Consider the following 22,423-nt stretch of genomic DNA (forward strand, 5'->3'; position numbering starts at 1 on the left):
TTAATTAGGGATAAAAACAATAATATCTTTTACATATTGAATTGCTACCGATCTCCGTGTGGAGATGTAAATATTTTTTTAAATAATCTTGACCGTCTTTTAAATCATTTATACAAGCCAAATGCATGTTATATTATTTGTGGTGACTTTAATATTGATATGAAAACGTCAAACAATAACCAAACAAAACTACTTAATTGCTTATCGGCTTATAACATACATACTAATCTTGCCAAATGGCCTACAAGAGTAACAAATACCAGCATAACAACAATTGATAATATTTTTGTAAATTTTTCTAATTTAGGTACATCATGTATTCTTGACAACACTGTGTCTGATCATAGAACTGTTTTAGTCGAACTTGAAATAGATATATCGACCTTGCCTATGTCTTGTCAATAGCGATATTTTTATGAGAGTGGTATAGATAATTTTGTTACGAGTCTTGTGCTGGAAGATTGGAATCTTGTTTATGGTATACTTGATACTAATTTGGCTTTTAATGTGTTTGTTGATATTTTTTCGTATTATTTTAACATTTATTTTTCATTGCAAAATAAACGTATTATAAATGATCGTAAAAAATGGGTAAACACTGAAGTACGCTTATCTAGTAGTAACTTAAAAAACTTGCATGTTTTATCTAGATCCTGTCCGTGTCTTCGTGAATATTACAAGTTAGAAAAAAAAAACACCAGTAACTTTTATGTTTGACAAAGAAAAATTATTACCAGAATATTATTTCATCATCCGATAATCCTACAAAAAGTACCTGGAGACTTGTTGCCGACATGACTAATAATGTTGACAATAATAGAAGGAAAAATATATGCCTAAAATCAGATGAAAATTGTGTAATAGAGGAATGCCCTATTGTTGCTAACATGTTTAATGTTTTCTTTAAGAATGCTCCAATTGAGGTACGTTCTAAAATTCCCAGTCATCAAAATAGTGCTTTAAGGAAACCGCCTTATAATGAAAATGAAAATCTTTTACAATTATGTCCTTACACTCCAAATGAGCTGACTGAATTATTGATAGGAAAATTGAAATCTTCAAAATCGTGTGGATTTGATGAAATACCTCAATTTTTATTAAAAAAATAATTCCATTCATATTATCACCTTTAACATTTCTAATAAACTTGTCTTTTTGCAATGATATTTTCCCGGATTATCTAAAGGTGGGAAAAGTCGTTCCTGTACATAAGAAAGGTGATCCAAAGAATATTAGTAATTATCGCCCAATAACTGTCCCTTCAGTGTTTTCGAAAATATTCGAATACTGTTATCTTAACAGATTAAAGTCTTATTTATTGGAGAAAGGTATTGTTAGTAAATATCAGCATGGCTTTCAGGCAGGTAAGTCTACAAATACAGCAGTTCATTCATTTTATGAGACTTTAACTAACTATATTGATGCGGATGAATGCCCTGTCGGTATTTTTTGTGATCTCAGTAGGGAATTTGACTGTGTCGATCATACGTTACTCATTAATAAGTTAGAAAATATTGGAATAAAAGATCTCTCTCTAAAATGGATAGAATCCTACCTATCAGGACGTCGTCAGTATGTCTCCTTAACAGATGTATCCCAATAATCAGTAAATATTTGCAAATCAGATTACATTTACATTCACAAGGTTCTGTAATTGGCCCAATATTATTTCTTATTTACTTAAATGATATTGTCTCAATAAATTCTGCTGTAAAGTTTACACTTTATGCAGATGATACTTCAATACTTATATCAGATTAATCACATATTATATCTCTTGAAAATAAATGTAACGAACTTTTGTGTGATCTTAGCAATTGATTTTCCTCGAATTACTTACATCTTAATGCGGATAAAACGCATGCTATTCATTTCCACAATAGACAGAAACATCTGTTAGGTATCGAACTATCAATATATTCTAAACAAATTGAAAAAGTTCATTGCCTAAAGTTTTTGGGTTTGTATGTTGATGAATGTCTCAATTGGAAAAGGCAATGTGATGATATTATTTCCAAAATAAACTCAGCATGCTACCTACTTCGAAACCTCAAAGATATACTAAGTGAAAAACAGCTAATTATGCTGTATTATACTCAGGTGGAGTCTCGTTTGCGGTATGGCATAGTATTTTGGGGTAGGTCTTGTAAATTCAGTGAAGTCTCGCTGTCTCAAAAGAGAATAGTGCATTGTATTGCTGGTATTTCTCGAATCACTAGCTGTAAGAGTTACTTTACTAGATATAAACTTTTAACTGTGCCGTGCTTATATATTTTTGAAGTTTGTGTTTTTATTCATTCAAATCTTGAGAAATTTAAAACTAATAGTCAAATTCACAATATAAATACAAGGCAGAATCAAAAATTATATGTGCCTTTTTCTAAAGAAAATATGCATTTTTACTCACCTGCAATAATAGGTCAAAGAATATATAATAAGTTACCCGAGCCAATAAAAAAATGTAAGAATATGAAAATATTTAAATTAACTTTAAAAGATTTTTTATTGCAGAATACGTTTTAATCTGTTGATGAATATTTTAGTAGTTACATTATTTTAAGTATATACTAGTAATTTTACATTTTCTTTTTGTGTTTGTCTTGTAATGTTAGGTTTAGCGTAATTTTAGATTTGCACTTATATTTACTTATTTTGTTTACTAAACTGTGACTGATCCTATACAAATTGTATTTGTCAAAAAGGAAATAAAGTATTATTATTATTATTATTAGAAACCGGACAGAATGACGAGGAATCTGGGAGCAGGCCAGGATCAACAAAGGATTGTCAAGCCTAAGATGACGACGATAACTAACAAATAAACATATATATATATATATATATATATATATATATATATATATATATATATATATATATATATATATATATATATATATGTATATATATATAAGAAGTAGATTAAGAAGTATTATTTATAAATGGTCAAAATCTATTTACAGATAAACATCGTTGAAAATTTATAAATTATTGAATATACAGAAGCCGTTTAGACAGGCGGAAATTGACTTGAAGGTAAGATTCGAAGGACGTTTAATTTTAAATGATGTAGCCGAGATTTATTCGTAAAATACATTTAAACTAGAACAGACAATTTTGCTGATAAAATACTTATGGAGTAGATATCGATTTAAAAGGCTTACAGATTCAAAATATAGAGCAGTGAACATTTGGCAAATTTTCGCAACAGACAGGAACTGAAACTCAGTTAAACTATGAGATAAAAAAACATAATACTTAGCGAATTGAAACAATACAAAGATATTTTTCATAAATTTAAGGCTATTTATTATTTTTATTTATCTATTTAATTTATTAATATTTCCATATAGTGCAGGCGAAACCTGTTTTGAATTGGATATTTTTCATAGGAGCCAATTTTTTCCCTAAAATCACTTCAAAATGTACTTTGTATCATGCACCAGTTGCAAAACCTTGTGCTTAATTTTTATTTTAACAAAATCTGAGAAAAATCGAGAATTTTAGCTTTTTGCGCCCATCAACTCGTTATTGCTTGTACAGAAAAAACTTATAGAAAGTAAAAGGTTGTTTAATTTAACATAATACTGAGACAATTTGACCTTATATGCATTTTGTAGCTGAAAATTTTTCCCTAATGCAATATAATGCTAGGCCGCACATAGCCAGGTTAACAATGAAATACTTTACAGATGTTGGTTTTCAGTAACAAGTCTGGCCTCTTGGAAGTCCAGACCTTAACCCGATAGAGCATTTATGGGACAACCTGAAAAAAGTAGTTAGGCAAAATTATGGCGACTTTAAAACTGTGGTAGCGTTATAACAGGCGCTAATAAACGAAAGGGAACAAATACCACAATACGAGATTGCTGCTTTAATAAAGTCTATGCCAATGATTCTTAGCCGGTGTTCTTCGGAACACAGGCGTTCCGCGAATGTGTTGCAAGTGTTCCGCGAAAAATATACGTTAATCTCGCAGACCGACGTGAAATTTTGTCGCTTCCAAGAGATCGGGAAAAACGAAAAATTCTCTTGACAATCTCGTCGGCGTATGCTATGCGTCTATTTATTGTCGCGGTTACCTGGTTACCTGTTTTCTGGTGTACCTGGCAACACTGCTGGTTTCAGTCTTCAGTAGTGGTGCGAACTCCAAGCTTAAGATTGCTCATTTGTTTGGCTTGAATACGCCCTATTTGTCAAGTGCACGCAACCGTTTCTCGTCGAAAACGACGCACTGTTTTATTAAGTTTTAAGTTCCAGTTGATAGGTAAGTAATTTAGGTTAGTTTATTTAAGATCTAACAGAAGTTCAAATAAAAATAAGGTTACTTAGAGCTAACAACAACGATGAATATTGTTAATTTACTTTTGTAACTAATCACATTTTAAAATAAAATTTGTTTCGCATTGCAGCAATGAACAAATTCCTTATTAAAAGAAAACGTAGTTCTGACGATGAGCAAGATATAAACTATGGAGCAGGTATCAGTACCTCCGTGGAGGGACAGTCTCATATTTCCCAATCTACCAAAAAAGTTAGTCGCCAGTATTCGGAAGAATATTTGAGTTATGGCTTTACATGGAAAGGTGATGAAGATTGTCCCATGCCAAATTGTCTTGTGTGTGGTGAAAATTTATCAAATTCGGCAATGATCCCAGCTAAAATAAAACGCCATTTTTCAACAAAACATGCCAATCTTAGTTCTAAAAGCAAAGCATATTTTCAAAATCTTTGAACATGCAAGAAAAGCAGGGTAAGAAGTTTTGAAAAAATTGTTAAAATTTCTGACAAAGCACAATTAGCTTCTTATAAAATGGCTGAATTAATAGCTATAAGGTTGAAACCGCATATTATTGCTGAATCTTTGGTATTACCAGCATGTGCAGAAATGGTAAAAATTATGTTTGGTGAGGATGCAAAAAAAGAAATTATGAAAATTCCCCACTCCGACGATACAATAAGAAATAGAATTAAAAATACGTCAGACGATATTGAAAGTACAGTTTTTGGTATTATGATACGAGAAAATTTTACATTGCAAGTTGACGAATTTACTGACTTTAGTGGCAAAGCCTACTTAATAGAATTCATTCGTTTTATATCTGAAAACAAAATAGTAAATCAGTTTTTATGTTGTAAGGAACTTACTGAACATACAACGGGTCAAAATATTTTTAAGTGCATTACATCATATTTTGAAGAAAATAATATAACATGGAATATGTGCGTGGTTTTTTGTACAGATGGGGCACCATCAATGGTAGGCTCTATTAAGGGATTTGCTACACTTGCAAAAACGAGAAACCCAAACATAATAATTACGCATTGTTACTTGCACAGAGAATCACTAGTATACAAAACGTTGCCAAATGCTTTAAAACCTGTGTTAGAGCAAGTAGTGTAAATGGTCAATTACATAAAATCAAGGCCATTAAAAACACGCCTTGTTAAACAGCTATGTTCTGCAATGGAAGCATAAGACGAAGTTGTACTTTTGCATACTGAAGTTAGGTGGATAAGCAGAGGAAAAGTCTTGAATCGAGTTTTAGAGCTTAAATGCGAATTTTTAGTACTTTTTTAAAGAGAAGGTGCAGCAACAGATAAACTTGCAATATATTTAGAAAATAATGTTTGGCTTGCCAAATTAGGATATTTTACTGACCTTTTTAAATACCTCAATAATATTAACACGTTATCCAAGAAAAATCTGAAAATATTTTGTCTTGTACTGACAAATTATCAGGCTTTCAAAAGAAGATATCTCTTTGGAAAAATCGCATATTAGAAAAAGGTGCATTGAGTATGTTTCCCAGTATAAGCGCAAATATTGAAGAAATGAAATCGTTATCATTAAACATTTGACGCTATTAGAAGAAAAAATTGATCACTATTTTCCTTCTCTAAATACAGATAGTTACGATTGGATTTGAAATCATTTTATCTCTATTAATATGTCGAAATACCAGCTATCATTAAAAGAGGAAGAAGAGTTAGTAGGTTTGTCAACGGATCGCACTCTGAAACTAAAGTTTTCTGAAATGTCACTTAAAGAATTTTGGATTTCTGTGCAAGCTGAACACCCACTTCTTTCTACAAAGGCATTAAAGATATTACTACAGTTTGCAACTTCATACTTGTGTGAATTAGTTTTTTCAACCTTCACAAACATAAAAACAAAGAAACGTGAAAGACTTGGGAATATTGATGAAAAATGAGGGTAGCGTTATCGCATATTAGACCGGACATTGCTAAAATTTGCAAAAGTCATCAGGCTCAAGTGTCGCAGTAAATTTGTGTAATTTTTATATTATTATGTTAGTTATGCCCATACATCTAATTTGTTAATGTATTTACTAATCTACATATTTTTTGTTAATTTCTATTTTTAGAATATGTTTTTTTTCTTATATTTTGTTTTTGCATGCATGTGCAGTTAAAGAATGTGTTTTATTTACATTTGTATCTACATTTGCACTCCTTATTTAGTGTATCCTATAAAATAACACAATGGTGTTCCGCGACTTTTTTCAAAATTTGTAAGTGTTCCCCAGCTTTTAAAAGGTTAAGAACCACTGGTCTATGCCAAGAATGATGAGAGTTGCTATTCTAGCCCGAGAAATAAATACTCGATTTTAATATCCATATTTTAGAAATAATTTACGATTTTTATTTGAAAAATATCTTACAAAGGATTAAAAAAATTGTAAATTTTTATTTGTTCTTAGGCAATATTTTGGAATTCGTTTTTATTTTATGGTTTTTTATTAAACATGCAATAAAAATAATTTATTAGATTTGAAGTTTTTCTTATACTAATATTTTACTTAAAATAAACTTAGTGTCCGGTGACTTTTGCGAGTCAGTGTATACAAACCTATTTTATTGTTTTCTTATGTACCTTGTGTTTAAAATAAAATATTGCAAGATATGTATTGTATATGTTGCCGTTTTATTTGTAACAAAACCTAGAGTAAGCCTTAGAGGAAACAACTATTGAATTCTATCCAAAAACTCCAGCGACAGATCTCAAATCATATTTCCACAGCAAAATAGTCAACATATGGAATAGCAGATGGTGTAAAAAACAGGCAAAACTACTTGAGATAAAACCAATATTTCAACCATGGTCTGATAGTTCCACCAATCGTTTTTCTCAGGTTATCATCACACGACTGCGGCTTGGTTATAGTCGCCTCACACATGGACATCTGATGACAAGGGATCCACAACCGGAGTGTTATGCTTGCGAGACCCCGCTAACAATAAAACACCTTCTAGTGGAGTGCCCGTTACACAGTGCGGAAAGGTGTAAATTCGGAATCCCGGAGAATTTGAGAGAACTATTCTTAAAGTGCGGTGCCAAAGTGATTATCCAATATCTAAAAGCAATAAACTATTTATACAAAATTTAATTGTTACACTGTTCAATTATTGTTATTACTTTTTCTTTTTTTCGCTAATAGCCTTACAGGCTGATGCGAGTTTGTAAATAAAAAAAAAAAAAAAACCTAGAGTTTAGAAAATATATCAAGAAATAACAGTAAACTTTGTTTTCAATTTAAACCATTCCTATTCGAAAAGCCAACGAGTCAACACCTCGGCTTCTTCTAATAGTATTTCTTATAAAAAAAAACTTGTAATGTGATTTGTTATCAAGTAATTATTGAAAGTGAAAAGTTTTTTTGTGAAGCAACTTGGTATGTAAACTTTATAATTGATAGGTCACACACTAATAGGCCAGGCATTGCGCCTCAGTTTCATTAAATATTTTGGCATCCAGAATATTTAAAAATTCTTCTTCAACCCACCGCTCCCAGCAACGCAGCTGTTACCACATCAAAAACAACAAAACCTACACCGGCGACCACATTATATCCTAGCAGAAAGCAAGCGATAGTATTAAATGCTCTTCCGAATACAGCTCACTTCGATTACATTAAATGAACACCAAAGGTAATACCTTTGGTAACACCAAAGCGTATTACCCACGCTTCCCGCATATCCAACCAACGCATTTGCATCTTTCTTGCTTCTATTTCTGACGTCGATATTCTTCTTAAAAACAATCCCACCGGTTCCGTTAAAAATGAAATCGTCCACATCCGCAGACTCATTTCCTCAACTAAAAGATTGTTAATATCTAATGTATGTCCATCGATTCCAAATCAACTTATCGAGCAGGCATTAAAAAATGAACTTGGTCTGCAACTAGCCTCACCTGTATCTCAGATTCGTACAGGCTCACCCGATGATGATTATTTCCATATATTAAGTTTTCGACGGTCTATCTACGTAATACCAGATAAAGAAAATTTCGAAATACAAACCTCCGTATTAATACATTTTGAAAACACTTCCTATTCCACTTCCGTTCCAAAAAGTGGGAAAAATATTACGAAACGCTATTAACAGAAAGTAGGCACGAATTTATGGAAAGACCTGACCATATCTCAATGACCGAAAACTCAGATGTGCATAAGATAAACAAAGAAGAACTGAAAAAAGAATTGAAACAAATGAAAAATGGAAAAACATAAAAAGAGAGACAGAAAAGAATGCGGAAATTATAGAGGCATTAGCGTAACTAGCTCGCTGAAAGGTTATATGGTCGTATATTGAAAAGAAGAATAGAAGAGGAGTATAAAGAAATTGAAGAACAAAGCGGCTTCAGAGCAGGAAGATCGTGCTTGGACAACACATTTACCCTTCAACAAGTAATTGAAAAACGAACAGCTCGAAACCTCCCTACGCATCTGGTATTTATAGATCTGGAGAAGGCTTATGATACAGTTCCTTTAAAACTTTTATTTAGTGTCTTGACAAAAACGGACCTTAGTAAAATATATCTAAAAGCAATACTGAATATCTACAAATGTCCTCAAAGCACTGTAAAAACAGGAAATACTTTCTCAAGGGTATGTACAGTAACGAAAGGCTTGAAACAAGGATGTTGTCCTTCCCCCACCCTATTCAAAATATATATCCAAAAAGCACTGCACCAGTGGAGACAAAAATGTGCGGGAATGGGGTTGAAGCTTAACAACCATTATCTGACAACGCTGTTCTTTGCAGATGATCAAGTACTAATTGCAAGCTGTGAAGAAGATGCAGATTATATGCTTAGAAAGCTCAAAGATGAATACGAAAAATGGGGGATGAGTATGAATATGTGTAAAACAGAATATATGCGAATAGGTAGTGAAGACGAAGACCCGGATTTGGAAATAAGACGAATGAAAAGGTGCTACGAATACAAATATTTGGGAAGTATTATCTGCAGTAAAGGAATAACGGAAGAGAGATATAGACTATAGAGTGCAACAAGGCAGGAAGAGTGTTCAAATTCTGAATTCGATACTTTGGTCCAACAAAGCTACTATGAGAACTAAAATGACTATCTACAAAGTAATTGTAGAGCCCATTCTTACATATGGACCAGAATGTTGGAAAATGACAGTAAAAGGAAAGAAAAAAGTTGACACGGTTGAAATGGACTACCTGGGAAGAGCTTGCCGCATATCAAGAGTAGAACGTATAACTAATTCTGAAATTGGAAGAAAAACAGAAAGAGTACATACAACTTCTGAAAGAATAGAAACTAGACAGTTAATATGGTATGGACACGTACAGAGCATGGACGACAACAGATGGCCAAAAAGAGCTATGGAATACAATCCAAGACACCTGGAGAGATAAAAAAAGATGGCGATCGAAATGCGGGAAGCGGCAGAAGCTGTAGGATCCCCGCTTATATATATATATATATATATATATATATATATATATATATATATATATATATATATATATATAAAACACTTCCTTCAGAATCTTCGTTACATCAGACAAAGTAGAATGTTTCCTTTGCCAAAAAGCCGGACATATGGCTGAAACCTGACAAAACCCACCGGATACCACTACCCACCCCTGTTTCGCCAAAGTACCTAATGAATCCACCAACAATAGCCCCACCGCACCTTCTGGCACCTCTCACACTTCTGCCCAAAATTCTGCCTCCGACAATTTATTCAACATTACACCTCTACCTTTAGATCAACCTCAACCTACACCTCCTACTATCGTCCTCCTTAAAAGAGCCCATTCAACTGACTCAAGCCTCGATTCTCCCCCTGTAATTGCCATTTCAGATCCCACTACTCACACTCCAATCGGTCCACATTCCCTCGATGACAACTCCTTCTGGGCCCCCAAATCAGCCCCTAAAAAAATCAAAAACCAAAGATACAAAACCATCAGCCACTATCCCGTCTGCCCGCTTAATCATAGAAAATCTTATAGCAGCAAACCCATCATCCTTTTCAATTAACTCGCTACAACTAATTGCTTTCTTGGAAAATTCTTTCGACTGCCATGACCCTTAGCTTAAGCATACCAATTTACTACGAACGTTAACGCCCATCTTGATGACCTCAAACAAATCTACCATAATATCTCTGATAGATCACTTAAAAATCGTATAACTCGCCTACAAAAAAAAATTAAGGCTCGATGAATCTAAATGATGTTATTGACACTGTTAGTCTTGCACCTGTTAGCTCTAATGACAGTGACCCATCCTTAGACAAAACCGACCTGCCTTAATTTATAACTTTTATATTCACTATAATTCAATGGAATTGCGACGTATATTATCCGCGCTTAGAACGTCTGCAGCTACTGATATCTCTCCACCACCCCACCTTCATTTGCTTACAGGAAACTAACTTTACGTCAACTAATCTCCATACACTCAAAGATTTTGAAGGGTATCATTACATCAGATCTGTCTGCTCCAAAGCTAGTGGAGGTGCTTCTATATTTGTTTCTATAGGCCATTACTCCACTCTTCTTCCTCTGACTACCAATCTCGAAGCCGTCGCCATCACTACTTACTGCTCTAACAAACTTACAATATGCTCTATATACATCCCTCCTTACTTTATTCTAAAAGAAGAAGAACTTCTTGATTTAGTATACCAACTCCCCCAACCCTATATAGTTGTAGGAGACTACAACGCCCACAACACTATGTGGGGCTCCTCGCGTACATTTGGACGTGGTAAAGTTGTTGAAAATATTCTTGATTGCTTCATTGATCTAAAAAAATTTAAACCACACTGTATTTGGCATAAACTTAAATAAAATAATTTTTATAAAAATAAGTGCTTTTACCGAAATATTTATAAATGCATATTTTTTTTATTTATTTAATTTAACGTGCTTGTGACAGCTTCGGCCATTAGCACGAGGCACCGTGAATACAATTATATATAAGGTACAATTACATATTATAATATACTATAGTTATATATTATTTAGTAACTTTTCTAGCTTCAGGAACTAGATAGCTGTGATGACTTGGTTCTGGTTCGATAATATATCTGTGATGTCGCCCTTCATGTCCAGTTCTTGGCGTCGTTTATTGTAATGAGGGCAGTCCACAAGGATGTGTAGAACGCTTAGTGGAGATTGGCAATAGTCACAGATCTTCTTAGGTGTAAAATTCATTAGGTGACCATGTATAAATCTGGTGTGACAACCATCTCATTTATAGTTATACCAGGGATAACGAACCGCTCAATCGTCTGATCTATTTGGTGTAAAAATGTAGTCGATTGTTTCCAATTATTCCGCCAGTAATTTCGTACGAGTTTCTCTATACTAGTTTTTAGGTCACTGGCAATTTGTATATTATGTGGTGCACAATTGGATATAGCAGCTTCTTTGGCAAAGCGATCGGCGTTGTCGTTACCCACAATACCAATGTGAGAGGGAATCCATATGATAGTGATATGGATGTCGTGGATGATAAGATTTTGGTAAGTGTCATGGATTTTTTCTACAAAAGGGTGATTAGTAAATAGATTATTGATGGACTGGATAGAGGCAAGGGAGTCTGTACAGATGGCAATATGTTGATTGGGTGCTGTAAAGAGTTTTGAAGGCTTGGTAAATAGCATACAGTTCACCAGTGTAAACGCTATATGTGGCAGGTATTTGACATAAACTAACGACTGTTTTCGTAGTCGTAATCACACGCCATCACCCGTTTCGCTCTTTGATGCGTCAGAAATGAATATTATTTGTGCGTATTTATGCTTATTAGGCTTGTTTTAAATTGCATATTACATGCACATTATAGAAATATTTTAGTGTTTCTAGTTTTAGATTTTTCAGTTTCTAGTTATTAAAAACATGTTACCAAAATTTTCAATGACATGTGGGGGACGGGCCTTTAGTTAATTATTTGTGGGTACGTCATAAAGTACGTCATAAGGTACGTAAGTCATAAAGTGCTGGCAACTTTATCCTTTACATTTTAAAATTATTTTTATATCTAGGGGGTATCTATGCTGATGTATTCCTAGTTTTAAGAAAAGCCGTTCTTTGTTATTTATATTAAATTAGAGATTAACCTGTACTCTTACTCTGTCTCTACTTATATACTCAATCTATTAGTATATAAAATCTCCAGTCTTTGGAAACAATATTTTAGTTCATTATTAAGCAGCATGCTATTATTCTGAAGCTAAGCACACACAATAAATTATAACAAAAGCATTGTCAATATTCTGAAATTAGGTTTTTACCAAGTCTTTCGTGAATTATTTATCAACAAGTGCGCCATGAGAGTTGAAAGCCACCTTAATGAGAATTCAACAAACAATCGATACGAACTCTACTTTAGCGAAAAATCAATAAAATTACATCAATCATAACCCTATTGTACTTCAAATCAATCAGTATATTAAAAGTATATATAATAGGGCCCAAAAAAATAACTCGATAAGAGTTACTTCAAACAATTATATTTTAAATACATATACAGAGGTAAACATGCATACATGCTAACTTTAAAATAATTGTATTTTCAAAATATTATTAAATGAATCTACATTCTTTTTGGATCGATGTAAACAAAAAGTTCTAAGTTATTTTTTTCAATTTTTGATATTTTGATGGAGAATTTTTCGTCCCTAAATAATAGAACCGACATCGACAACTTGAGCCAGATATATTACTCTCTCATCATACAAAACAAATAAATTAAAAAAAAAACCCTTACAAGACAGTTACTTCATTCTCATTCTGCTTTCCATTTTTTTTTTGTTTATTTGTTTTTTAAAGAAAAAAAAAATGAATCCTTTTTTAAAAAAGGTCTGTCCCCGTTCCGCTCGCTAATCCCCTTAAGAATCGTACCTCTTCCCTGCATTCCAAAGAAACACATGTACGACAAGAAACCACATGTGAAAATTATGACATCCTAGAGCTGATGGAAAACAATCGAAAAGATTAGTGTGGTTTGACCCTCGAAAGAGCTTAAACCAACATTCAAATGAAGCCATCGGTTAAAATTAACTAGTGTTCTTACAGTTTTTCTTGTATTTTTGGTTCGTTTCTCTCGTTTAGTTGTTAATATTTAATGTTAAGTTATCGTAGGGTTTTTATAACATCTATAAAAAAACCCTACAAATTTTTTTTTGTAAGTATGAACCCTGTTGGTTGTTTACTTATATTCTAAAATCTTTTTTATTTGTAGTGAAAAATAAAAGCGAAACGTATTCGAATAATTCAATAAAGTAGTCGACGACTTTCATTTGCCAATTATTGACCGATAAAAACCTCTGCTATTCAACCATTGAATATTTTTTATATATATATATATATATATATATATATATATATATATATATATATATATATATACATAATATTGTATCTATCTTAATTAACAAAAGTTAATATTATGTCATATTACGTAACAACAACAGTTTCGCTCAACAACGTACAACTTTAAAGTTTACCTGAGTTATCCCGAAGCTTTGGCAAGAAATCGTTCCAAAAGGCGCATGCAGTTGCTCTTGGCCCTCGACCTATTCCGTTCTTGTCGGCGTTGAAGATGAAGTACTGCGGTTGGTCCTTAGTGTATAGTGGCCAGTTGACGTCGTCCGTTACGGGTTTTCTGTAAAAAATTGTAGGCACTTAATAATAGGTTATTACTTCAGGGGTCTTAATTAATGACAGTAATTATATAGATAGCAGCTTGGTAAAAAGTATAGTTGGGAGTTGGCATAAACGGAGTGATTTTATTAATGTAAAATATGACAAAATTAAACAAAACGTAAAAAAAATTCTGTATGGTTATGTGAAATTTTGAATATATTATCTAGTTTCAAATTAACACAAAAAACATAAAAGTTACATGGTAATTGTTATTTATTTTTACAACTTACGCAGCCACAAAGGCATAATCGTAAATTTTGAGAAGAAGTTTTGAACATATTGAGGAATTTCATTAACAGTCCTTCACAGGGTTTGTTTTGTAGTGATGCATTGTTCTCTGAGCTAATACAAAGCCATGATTTAAAATTGTTTTTTTGACGTTTCTTCTATGATTGCGGGATACCTTATTAAAGGTAATTCGGTAAGAATTGAAAGCTGTCCTCCGGTAACTGATTTTTTATCGAGTTTTTGCAAAACTTCAGAAGGCGGCACCATGCTGGAAACTAGATGCCCCCGAGACCCTCGCTAATAGGATATTTGTCATTAGCCATCCCAAAAATCCCCAGAGTAACAAGCTTGCACTGATTTTGTAATAAATCTCCACAAAACTCCTGGAGGCGAAACCGCTTCTGGGCATCAGATGCCTTAAAGACCATAGATATTCGTGTTTAGAGACACCAAAAATCCCAAACGACGATTTTGCACTTATGTATCGAATTCCTATAAAAATCCCAGAGATGGGGCACATCCTGGGTACCAGGTGCCTCCAAGTAGTAATATTGAACTGATTTCCATTAATTATTTCTGATTTATACATTAATTATTTTTCATCACTTCGAAATGCGCTTTAAAAAATGCCTTTTTCTTGTTCAGTAATGCAATTTTCATTTCCACATTATCATTTTTATTTACAAATTTTCCACACATTCTTCCGAATCAAATACAAGTTTTATTGAGATCCATAAAACTGAAAAATTTGGTCTGTTATGAGATTTTTACTGCTCACCTCACTTATATGTTAATATTAAATTTGTTGATTAGATTCTAATATCACACGTAACATCACACTTGTCTTGTACGTAAAAAGAACAATTATTAAGAAGCCAAAAAACTATTTTTTATAGCATAAGGACTTTGTTGTAAACGAAAGTGCATGGAGGCGTCGCATTTGGTTATTTATAGCATTGTTTAAGCCAAAGAATTGCACACAATCGCTAAAAATTTTACAAAAAAACCCACAAAATCTGCAAAGCATCTTTTTGTCTACAGTGCTACTTTCGAAGGATACAGTTTCGAGCCCGATTAATATTTTCTCAAGAATATATTATAACATAAAGAAGAACTCGTTGCATAGCTTAAAAATAACAAATTATCCTAACAAATCAATCAGCAGATTGATGCTAATGCCATCTTGCTAACAATTTTACGATATTTATTTAAACATTTACTCGAAGAAAACTTGCTTATGTGCTTATAAGGTGTAAATGAGAGGTTTAAATCCTGGAGTAGTATCACGAATGAAAATGAATGCGACAAATTGTAGTTCCAGCGATTGTATTCTGCATAGACTTGTGGTTAAGAAAATGCTGCCAAATCTAAAATTGGTTTCCGCACTGCATTGGTTACGAATAGCTCTTTTAGGCAGCAGACTCAGTAAAAACAGGTTTAAATTAAATAAAAATACATTCGAAATAAATAAATAACAAAATAAAATTAGATCCAAAGTAATATATACAATAAATAAAAATTAAAAAACGTCAATCCTGGCGACGACAGCATCCACTCGGTATGACCCACTGTTTATTATCTGCAAAAAATAAAATACAATTTATGATATAAAATCTAAATGGCAATTACGCTGTGATTAATACACACAAATCAACATTTTGAAAACGAAATATATGGTCATTAGCAGAAACCCTCCAGAAAACCCGATAATATGCATAGGTGACGATCGCATAAAACTCGTGAAAACTTTTAAATACCTTGGCACCACAATTAATGACCAATCGGATCCACAACAAGAGATACAAACCCGAATACAAATGGCAAGACAAGCTTTTGTGAAATTCATACCGCTCTTATGTAATCAAAACCTAAATTTCAAAATACGCTACAGAATGGTCCAGTGTTACATATGGTCCATCTTGCTTTATGGCATGGAAACGTGGACTTAAAAAAAACATCTATCAACAAACTTGAAGCATTTGAAATGTGGTCATTGAGAAGAATGATGCGCATACCTTGGGTGGATAGAGTTCGAAACGATGACGTCCTTAAGAGAGTTGGCGTGGAAAGAGAACTCTTTGAATTAATTAAAAAATGCAAGATTGGTTACCTTGGGCACATATTGAGAGAAGCAAAATATGAAATACCACAGTTAATCCTACAAGAGAAGATCGAAGGTAGGAGAGGAGCCGGCCGCAAACAATTATCCTGGTTAAGGAATATTAAAGAGTGGACAGGAATACACAATACAGGCGAGCTGTGTCACGCCGCCAAGAACAGAATTCTAGTAATGAGATAGTCGCCTACGCACTTTGGTGTATGGCATGTTAAGAAGAAGAAGAATACACACAAGACACAGACAGTAGCAAAGGGGTCAAAGGAATAGAGATGGAACGGGCCAATCATCACTCGGCCCGGAGAGAAACGGACGGTATATAATAAGTACTTGGACACAGGAGAGAATATGTATGTCTTAGATCAATACTCCAAGACCGGGTATGGAACTGCCACTAGATCAATACTCTAACAGAAGCAGTTGGCCTTCAGTCAATACCCTTGGACCAGTAAAGTTGTCAGATAAATACTTTAATAGAACTCTGGTTTCTCTTGCGGTAGCTGCTTTTTTATACAGTCAAAGGCCTTCCGTCTTCTCTAACGCACAACGATGGAGAAGAAACTTCTGGTAGGGGTGCGTGAATACGAAGCGCTTACAGTATCGAGGTGATGCAAATCGTTACAACTGCAATACCAATTGAGGCGCTCCGTGGACAAACGGCGAATACGCCAAATGGGCATTTTGAGAAAAACGCGGTTAAAGGTGAAAAAGTGTTTTTAATTCAATAAGGGCGAATATACACGTCATCAAAATTTTGTAATGCGGTTAGGTAAAAACTATTTTTTTTATAAAAAGTTTTGCTTGTTAAGCAAATAAGATCACCCCATCTAAACCAAAATTATAATTCAGGATATTGAAAAAAGTTTTATTCAAAGGATATGATATGAAAAACATTTTTTAATTAAAAATTGTTCTGTTTAAGATAAATCAAAAACTAAAAAAACACCAAACAATAAATTATTAATTCAAGCAAAAATCCATAACACCATCCTGACTTTCTCCAGTTAGCGTTGCCAAATTGGTTTGTGATTCTTGGAGAGAGATCAGCTCATCAAAGAAACTCCTATGATGAAGCGGTATGTATGGAAGAAGTGACTTGATGTCTTTTATTTTTTCCTCTGAAAGTTTTATAGGCTGTTGGTATTTAGGAGACAAAACTGCGGCAGATAAATCAAACAAATGGCGTTGATATTCTCCTACTTTTCCTTTCTGCAAAACAACTTGTTCGGACAAAACATTTTGGTACGTTGGTTGTATGGAAAACCCTTGTTTGAACAACTTGGAGTAAAGAAATACTTTACCATCTTTAAAACTAGCAGTTGATTTTCTTTTTGTAATTAACTTCTGAAGAGCAGTGAAATCAAAAAACATTGATGATGTCATTTTTACTACTTTGAATGGTTTGACCTTCCTTGATGAACGAATTAAGTCAATATAGTGGTCTTCAGAATAAACATCAATATTTCGAAGCCTTAACTCAATGTGACCAAAATCCCTGTCACAAGGTAAATATGAATGTCCAGGAATCATAAAGTAATGTTCTATGAAATCAAATTTTAATTCATGAATTTTTTTCAAAAAAGCTAAAACAATGTTCTTATTTTTGTTCTGGCCGCCACAATTGTCACTAAATAGCACAACTTTTTTGACTTGATGATCCATAGAATCAAAGTAATGGGACAAGCAGCTTGCTATTTCACATGAACCACGACCTCCAGTACTTTCATTCCACATGTACATAACACATTTTCCAGATTTAACATCATGGACTGCAAAATTGTAGGTCCAAAGCTTCCTTTTGTAATACTGTACAGATGTCGTCAGTTTAGGGGTAGGGAGAGTTTGCTGCAGATCTATACAAATTGCTGAAACTGAGTCTTCATTATTACTTTTATATCTTTTAAGTATTTTTTGAACTGCTTTGGCTCGTCTTAAATGAAGTTCCTTGGCAACTTGTAATTGGTTACGTTGTAAATCATCACAATTTGAAAGTTCCATATCTGTTTTGTCACAAAAATTACAAGTATCCGACTTAGGAGGGTTGAAACCAATATTGAATTTTTTATGAAATGTGTCACGATAGAACCGTGAGCTGACAGGTTCAATTAAAGGGTGATTTTCTGTCATCCACTCACAGTACAGGTCATACAACTTGTTTATGTTTAAGTCTGTGGAAAGGTACTTTCGGTAAGGGCTTTTTGCTCTGCTGTAATGGCTTGAACATTTGGGTAAACTATTTACATGTAACATTACAGTTTCTTTCATTTCTACACTTACTTTGTTAACTGGATTTTTATTTCCTCTTCTGTCCAATTCTACAGTGCCACTTGTGGATACTTTATTCAAAACAGTTCGAACCCCCTTTTCAGTGACACCATGAATCGCATAGAATGCTTTTCTGCAGACTTTAAATTCATTGCTTTCAAAAAGTACACTGTACTCAATACTACGTAACTTTCGACTAGGTCGATTTTTAATGCGACAACGGTTGACAGAAACAGATTTCACTCTTTTAGATAAGTAAGTGTTTTGTAGGTTATACTCAGATAATTCCCAAAAGTTTTTAAAAATTATACTAATTTTTTTCAAACCTACTTTCTCAAAACATCCACAGGAACAGGGACTTCCCACAGTCCGCTTAGGCACAAGTTTTCTGTTTTTAATGGTGCTGTATTCTTTACCTGAGTTTCTTTTAACTTTATTCACATTCTTTTGCCACGTGTCTTCAGTTTTCGACCTTTTTCTAGTGTAGCCTTTGTTTTGGTCTTCTGTAAACTCGCTTTCTGACATTGTAGCAGTAAAATTTTAACTTTATTAGTAAAGTAACTCAAACTATTCAAACTAATCAAAATAAAAACTACTTGTTTTGACAAGCAAAACGACACTGTAGCTTAAAACGGTAAAAATAAGACGGAAATCACGGAAATTTTATTCAGAAATTTGGCAAGACAGAAGTGGGAGGGCTAGCTGTGTACCGACGTAGCGGTGGCGTATTCGCCGTTGTTCCACGGAACATTTACCATACTTTTTAAGATTCATACAGTTTGCTTCCGTTAAGTCAACCTAATATAGTTTTGAATAGAAAGGACGAATAAACCATGTTATGGTGGTACATTGTTCGAATAATGATCAGGCTATCCATTGCATTTAAAAAAAAAAACTGTAACTGGCGTATTCGCCCTTTTTCCTCGGAGCGCCTCAATTGTTCTAAGTATTATGTAAAAATTATGGTAGCTGACGTAAAGCAATACTGTTTAACACTAGAGTTAGTTGGTTGTCTCAGGGTAAAACGTTGACAACACTTTTTGAAATAAGAACATAATTACAAGATTTGCTTAAAGATATTCCTTTTAATTTAAATTTAGAAGATTGTTGTTCCGATAAAAACTGGTTATGTAGACTAGCACAGATGTTTGGAAAACTTAACGGAATAAACCTGTCACAACAAGGAAAACAGGCAACAGTTTTTAATGCTAACAACAAGAAAACCGTCTTTAAAAGAAAATAAGATTTTTGAACTACTTACATTGGTAAGTGAGAAATCGAAAGCGTTCTATCGGTAAGTGAGTTTCTTAATCACCCTAGTCTTAATGATACAGAAATATGTATTTTAAAATGAAAAATGTGACGAATTGGTACATCTCAATGATCTGCGACTGATTTTAAATCTTCCTTTTCTAAAGAACATATGTAATACGAAACTGAAGATAAATTTTAACACAAAACTCACTCATGGATTAAAATTTTTTTAATCCAGTTTGCAGAAGCTTAAATATGTTAAATTAGATCCATAAACTATTTTTCAAAATGATATCAGAAGAGCTTCCTTGGTAATCTTTTTTTATATTAAAGAGTGTTGTTAAAAGTTTCTCTTTATTTTTATTCTTGCAGACTGATTCCAGTATAAGTTTGCTGTTAGTATGAAACAAGTTTTTTTAATTTTAGTTCTGTGGATATAAGATCTGAGGTTTTTCATAATTACGTTTTAAAAGCATTTGAAAAGTCAATGAAACATACGTACACATCCCGGCTTATATCTGTGCATCTTTATATAAGCACCTTTTGCTTCACAATTACTTAGTGTTCGCCCATCAGTGTGAATAAAAATCGGGACATGAAAATTGGTTTAAAGCTATACAAAATTAAGGACTTGACTACCTACTATTCAAAAAACTACTGGAGTTTAGCTCTAAGTTTATTAATGAACATATTATTTTTTTCCTGTTTATTCAATCAGCTTGGTCGTGGTTTACATCTTTATATCGATCATAAAAAAGCAATAATGCTTTAGAAAATTAAACATATTTTTATATTCACCACAATGAGATACAATAATAAACTGATCCCAATTATTTACCACTTTCTTATAAAATCCTAGCATTCCAAGTAAGATAGCCATCCCAAAGGCCATAATTTACACAGAAAACTGTAAATTTAACGAAAATCAAAAAAATATATATAACAAATCTATTTAGAAATTTAAGTTGATGTTGCAGTAATACTTATATGTTCGTGAAACTAATACTTAAGTTCATCGCCTTTTAAGTGAAGAAATCAAATAGATTACATAACAATTACTAAAAGATACCGAAATTCAATCAAGACAACTAAAAGACTACCTGGAGCAGATGTGCCCTAGGATCATACCTTATTAATCAACGACATCAAACTCAAATTTAAAAAAGTAAAACGCCAGAAACCGACCAACCGAATAAACACTGACTGTATTTGAGATAATACCCAAGCAATCATACACGAGATAGAAAAGAAGTTTGAAAAATCCGAAAAAACACAAAACATCGAAGACCACTGAAATTAGATCAAAACTATCATGCAAGAAACAACTATAAAACTATTAATAAAAGCAAACAACAATGGATGACTGATGAACTATTGATACTAAAGAATATAACAAAATCAATAAAGAAATTAGAAGAAAAATCCGGGATGCAAAAGAAAAACTGCGACTTTCAGCAAATGTATTGAAATAGAAGAACTGCAGAAAAAGAATGACACGTTTAATGTGTACAAAAAGGTGCAATAAATAACTGGACCATATAGGTTAAGTTTAAGTAGTTTACTTGATAAACAAGAAAATATCACGGTTAATGAACAAGACAAATTGGAGAGGTGTTGGGAATATATTAAGGAACTGTTTGATGACAAAAAAACTTGACTGGTCTAAACATAACCCTCGATGAAATGGAAAGAGCTATATAACTATCAAAGAGTAGGAAAGCATTTGTCCAGACGAAATTCACAGCGAAATAATCAAACTACTCAACGATAAAGGCAAACATTATATTTTAAACTTCTTCAATAAAATATACTTCTTTTCTTCACATTTTGTCTTCACTTTCTCTCTAATCCATAGTGTTTTCTTTTTTTATATGTTAGTGTTCGTTTCTTTTCTCCTTCCAAGTGATTCTGTTGCTGCGTTAATTAAGTTATTTTTGAGTTTTTCCCAACTTTCCTCGATGTTATAGTTTTCTAATATTTCATTCCCAGCGACCTTCTTTGATATTCTTTCACTTCAGTTCTTCAGTTCTCCATTTTCGTTTTTGGCCTCCTCGTTATGTTTTTGCTTAATTCCGGGTATTACTTGACTGCATACAACCACTATAAATGAATTAGAAATGAAACGAATACATTAGTTAGACAAAAAAAAAGGAACACTGGCAGAGCTTTCCAAAACAGATGGAACACGACACCTACAGAACACAAAAAGAAATATGGAGAATGATCAGAAGACAAACAAAAGAGATGAACGAACTAATAAAAATGATACACATTCAGAAGAAAATATGAATAGACTACTTTCGATAACTATATGGTAAAGGGGAAGATAATGTACCACCAACACCAGAGGTGACGACAAACGAAGAAATAAATATTAAGGAGAAAGAGGTAAGGGAAGCATTAAGGAAATTTAAAAATAGAAAATTACTGGAAGAGGACAGGATACTGTATGTACTGTACTGTGTGTACTGGTATGGAGGACCAGATCTGACTAAACAACTATTAAAACTAATCTAAAAAATAATAGAACAGAACAGAATTCCTCAAGAATGGAGA

General features: G+C 33.0%; 1 protein-coding gene across 1 annotated transcript in view; it reads right to left on the reverse strand.

Moving 5' to 3' along the window:
* LOC140441283 (acetylcholinesterase) overlaps positions 1–22,423 on the reverse strand; it is an 823,341-nt gene that overhangs the window by 49,511 nt on the left and 751,407 nt on the right. The window contains exon 5 of the mRNA XM_072531900.1: positions 13,806–13,963. Coding sequence (XP_072388001.1) covers positions 13,806–13,963 — 158 coding nt within the window. The remainder of the gene's footprint in view (positions 1–13,805; positions 13,964–22,423) is intronic.

This window comes from Diabrotica undecimpunctata, chromosome 5, assembly GCF_040954645.1.
Source record: "Diabrotica undecimpunctata isolate CICGRU chromosome 5, icDiaUnde3, whole genome shotgun sequence".
In the NCBI taxonomy this organism is placed as follows: Eukaryota; Metazoa; Arthropoda; class Insecta; order Coleoptera; family Chrysomelidae; genus Diabrotica; species Diabrotica undecimpunctata.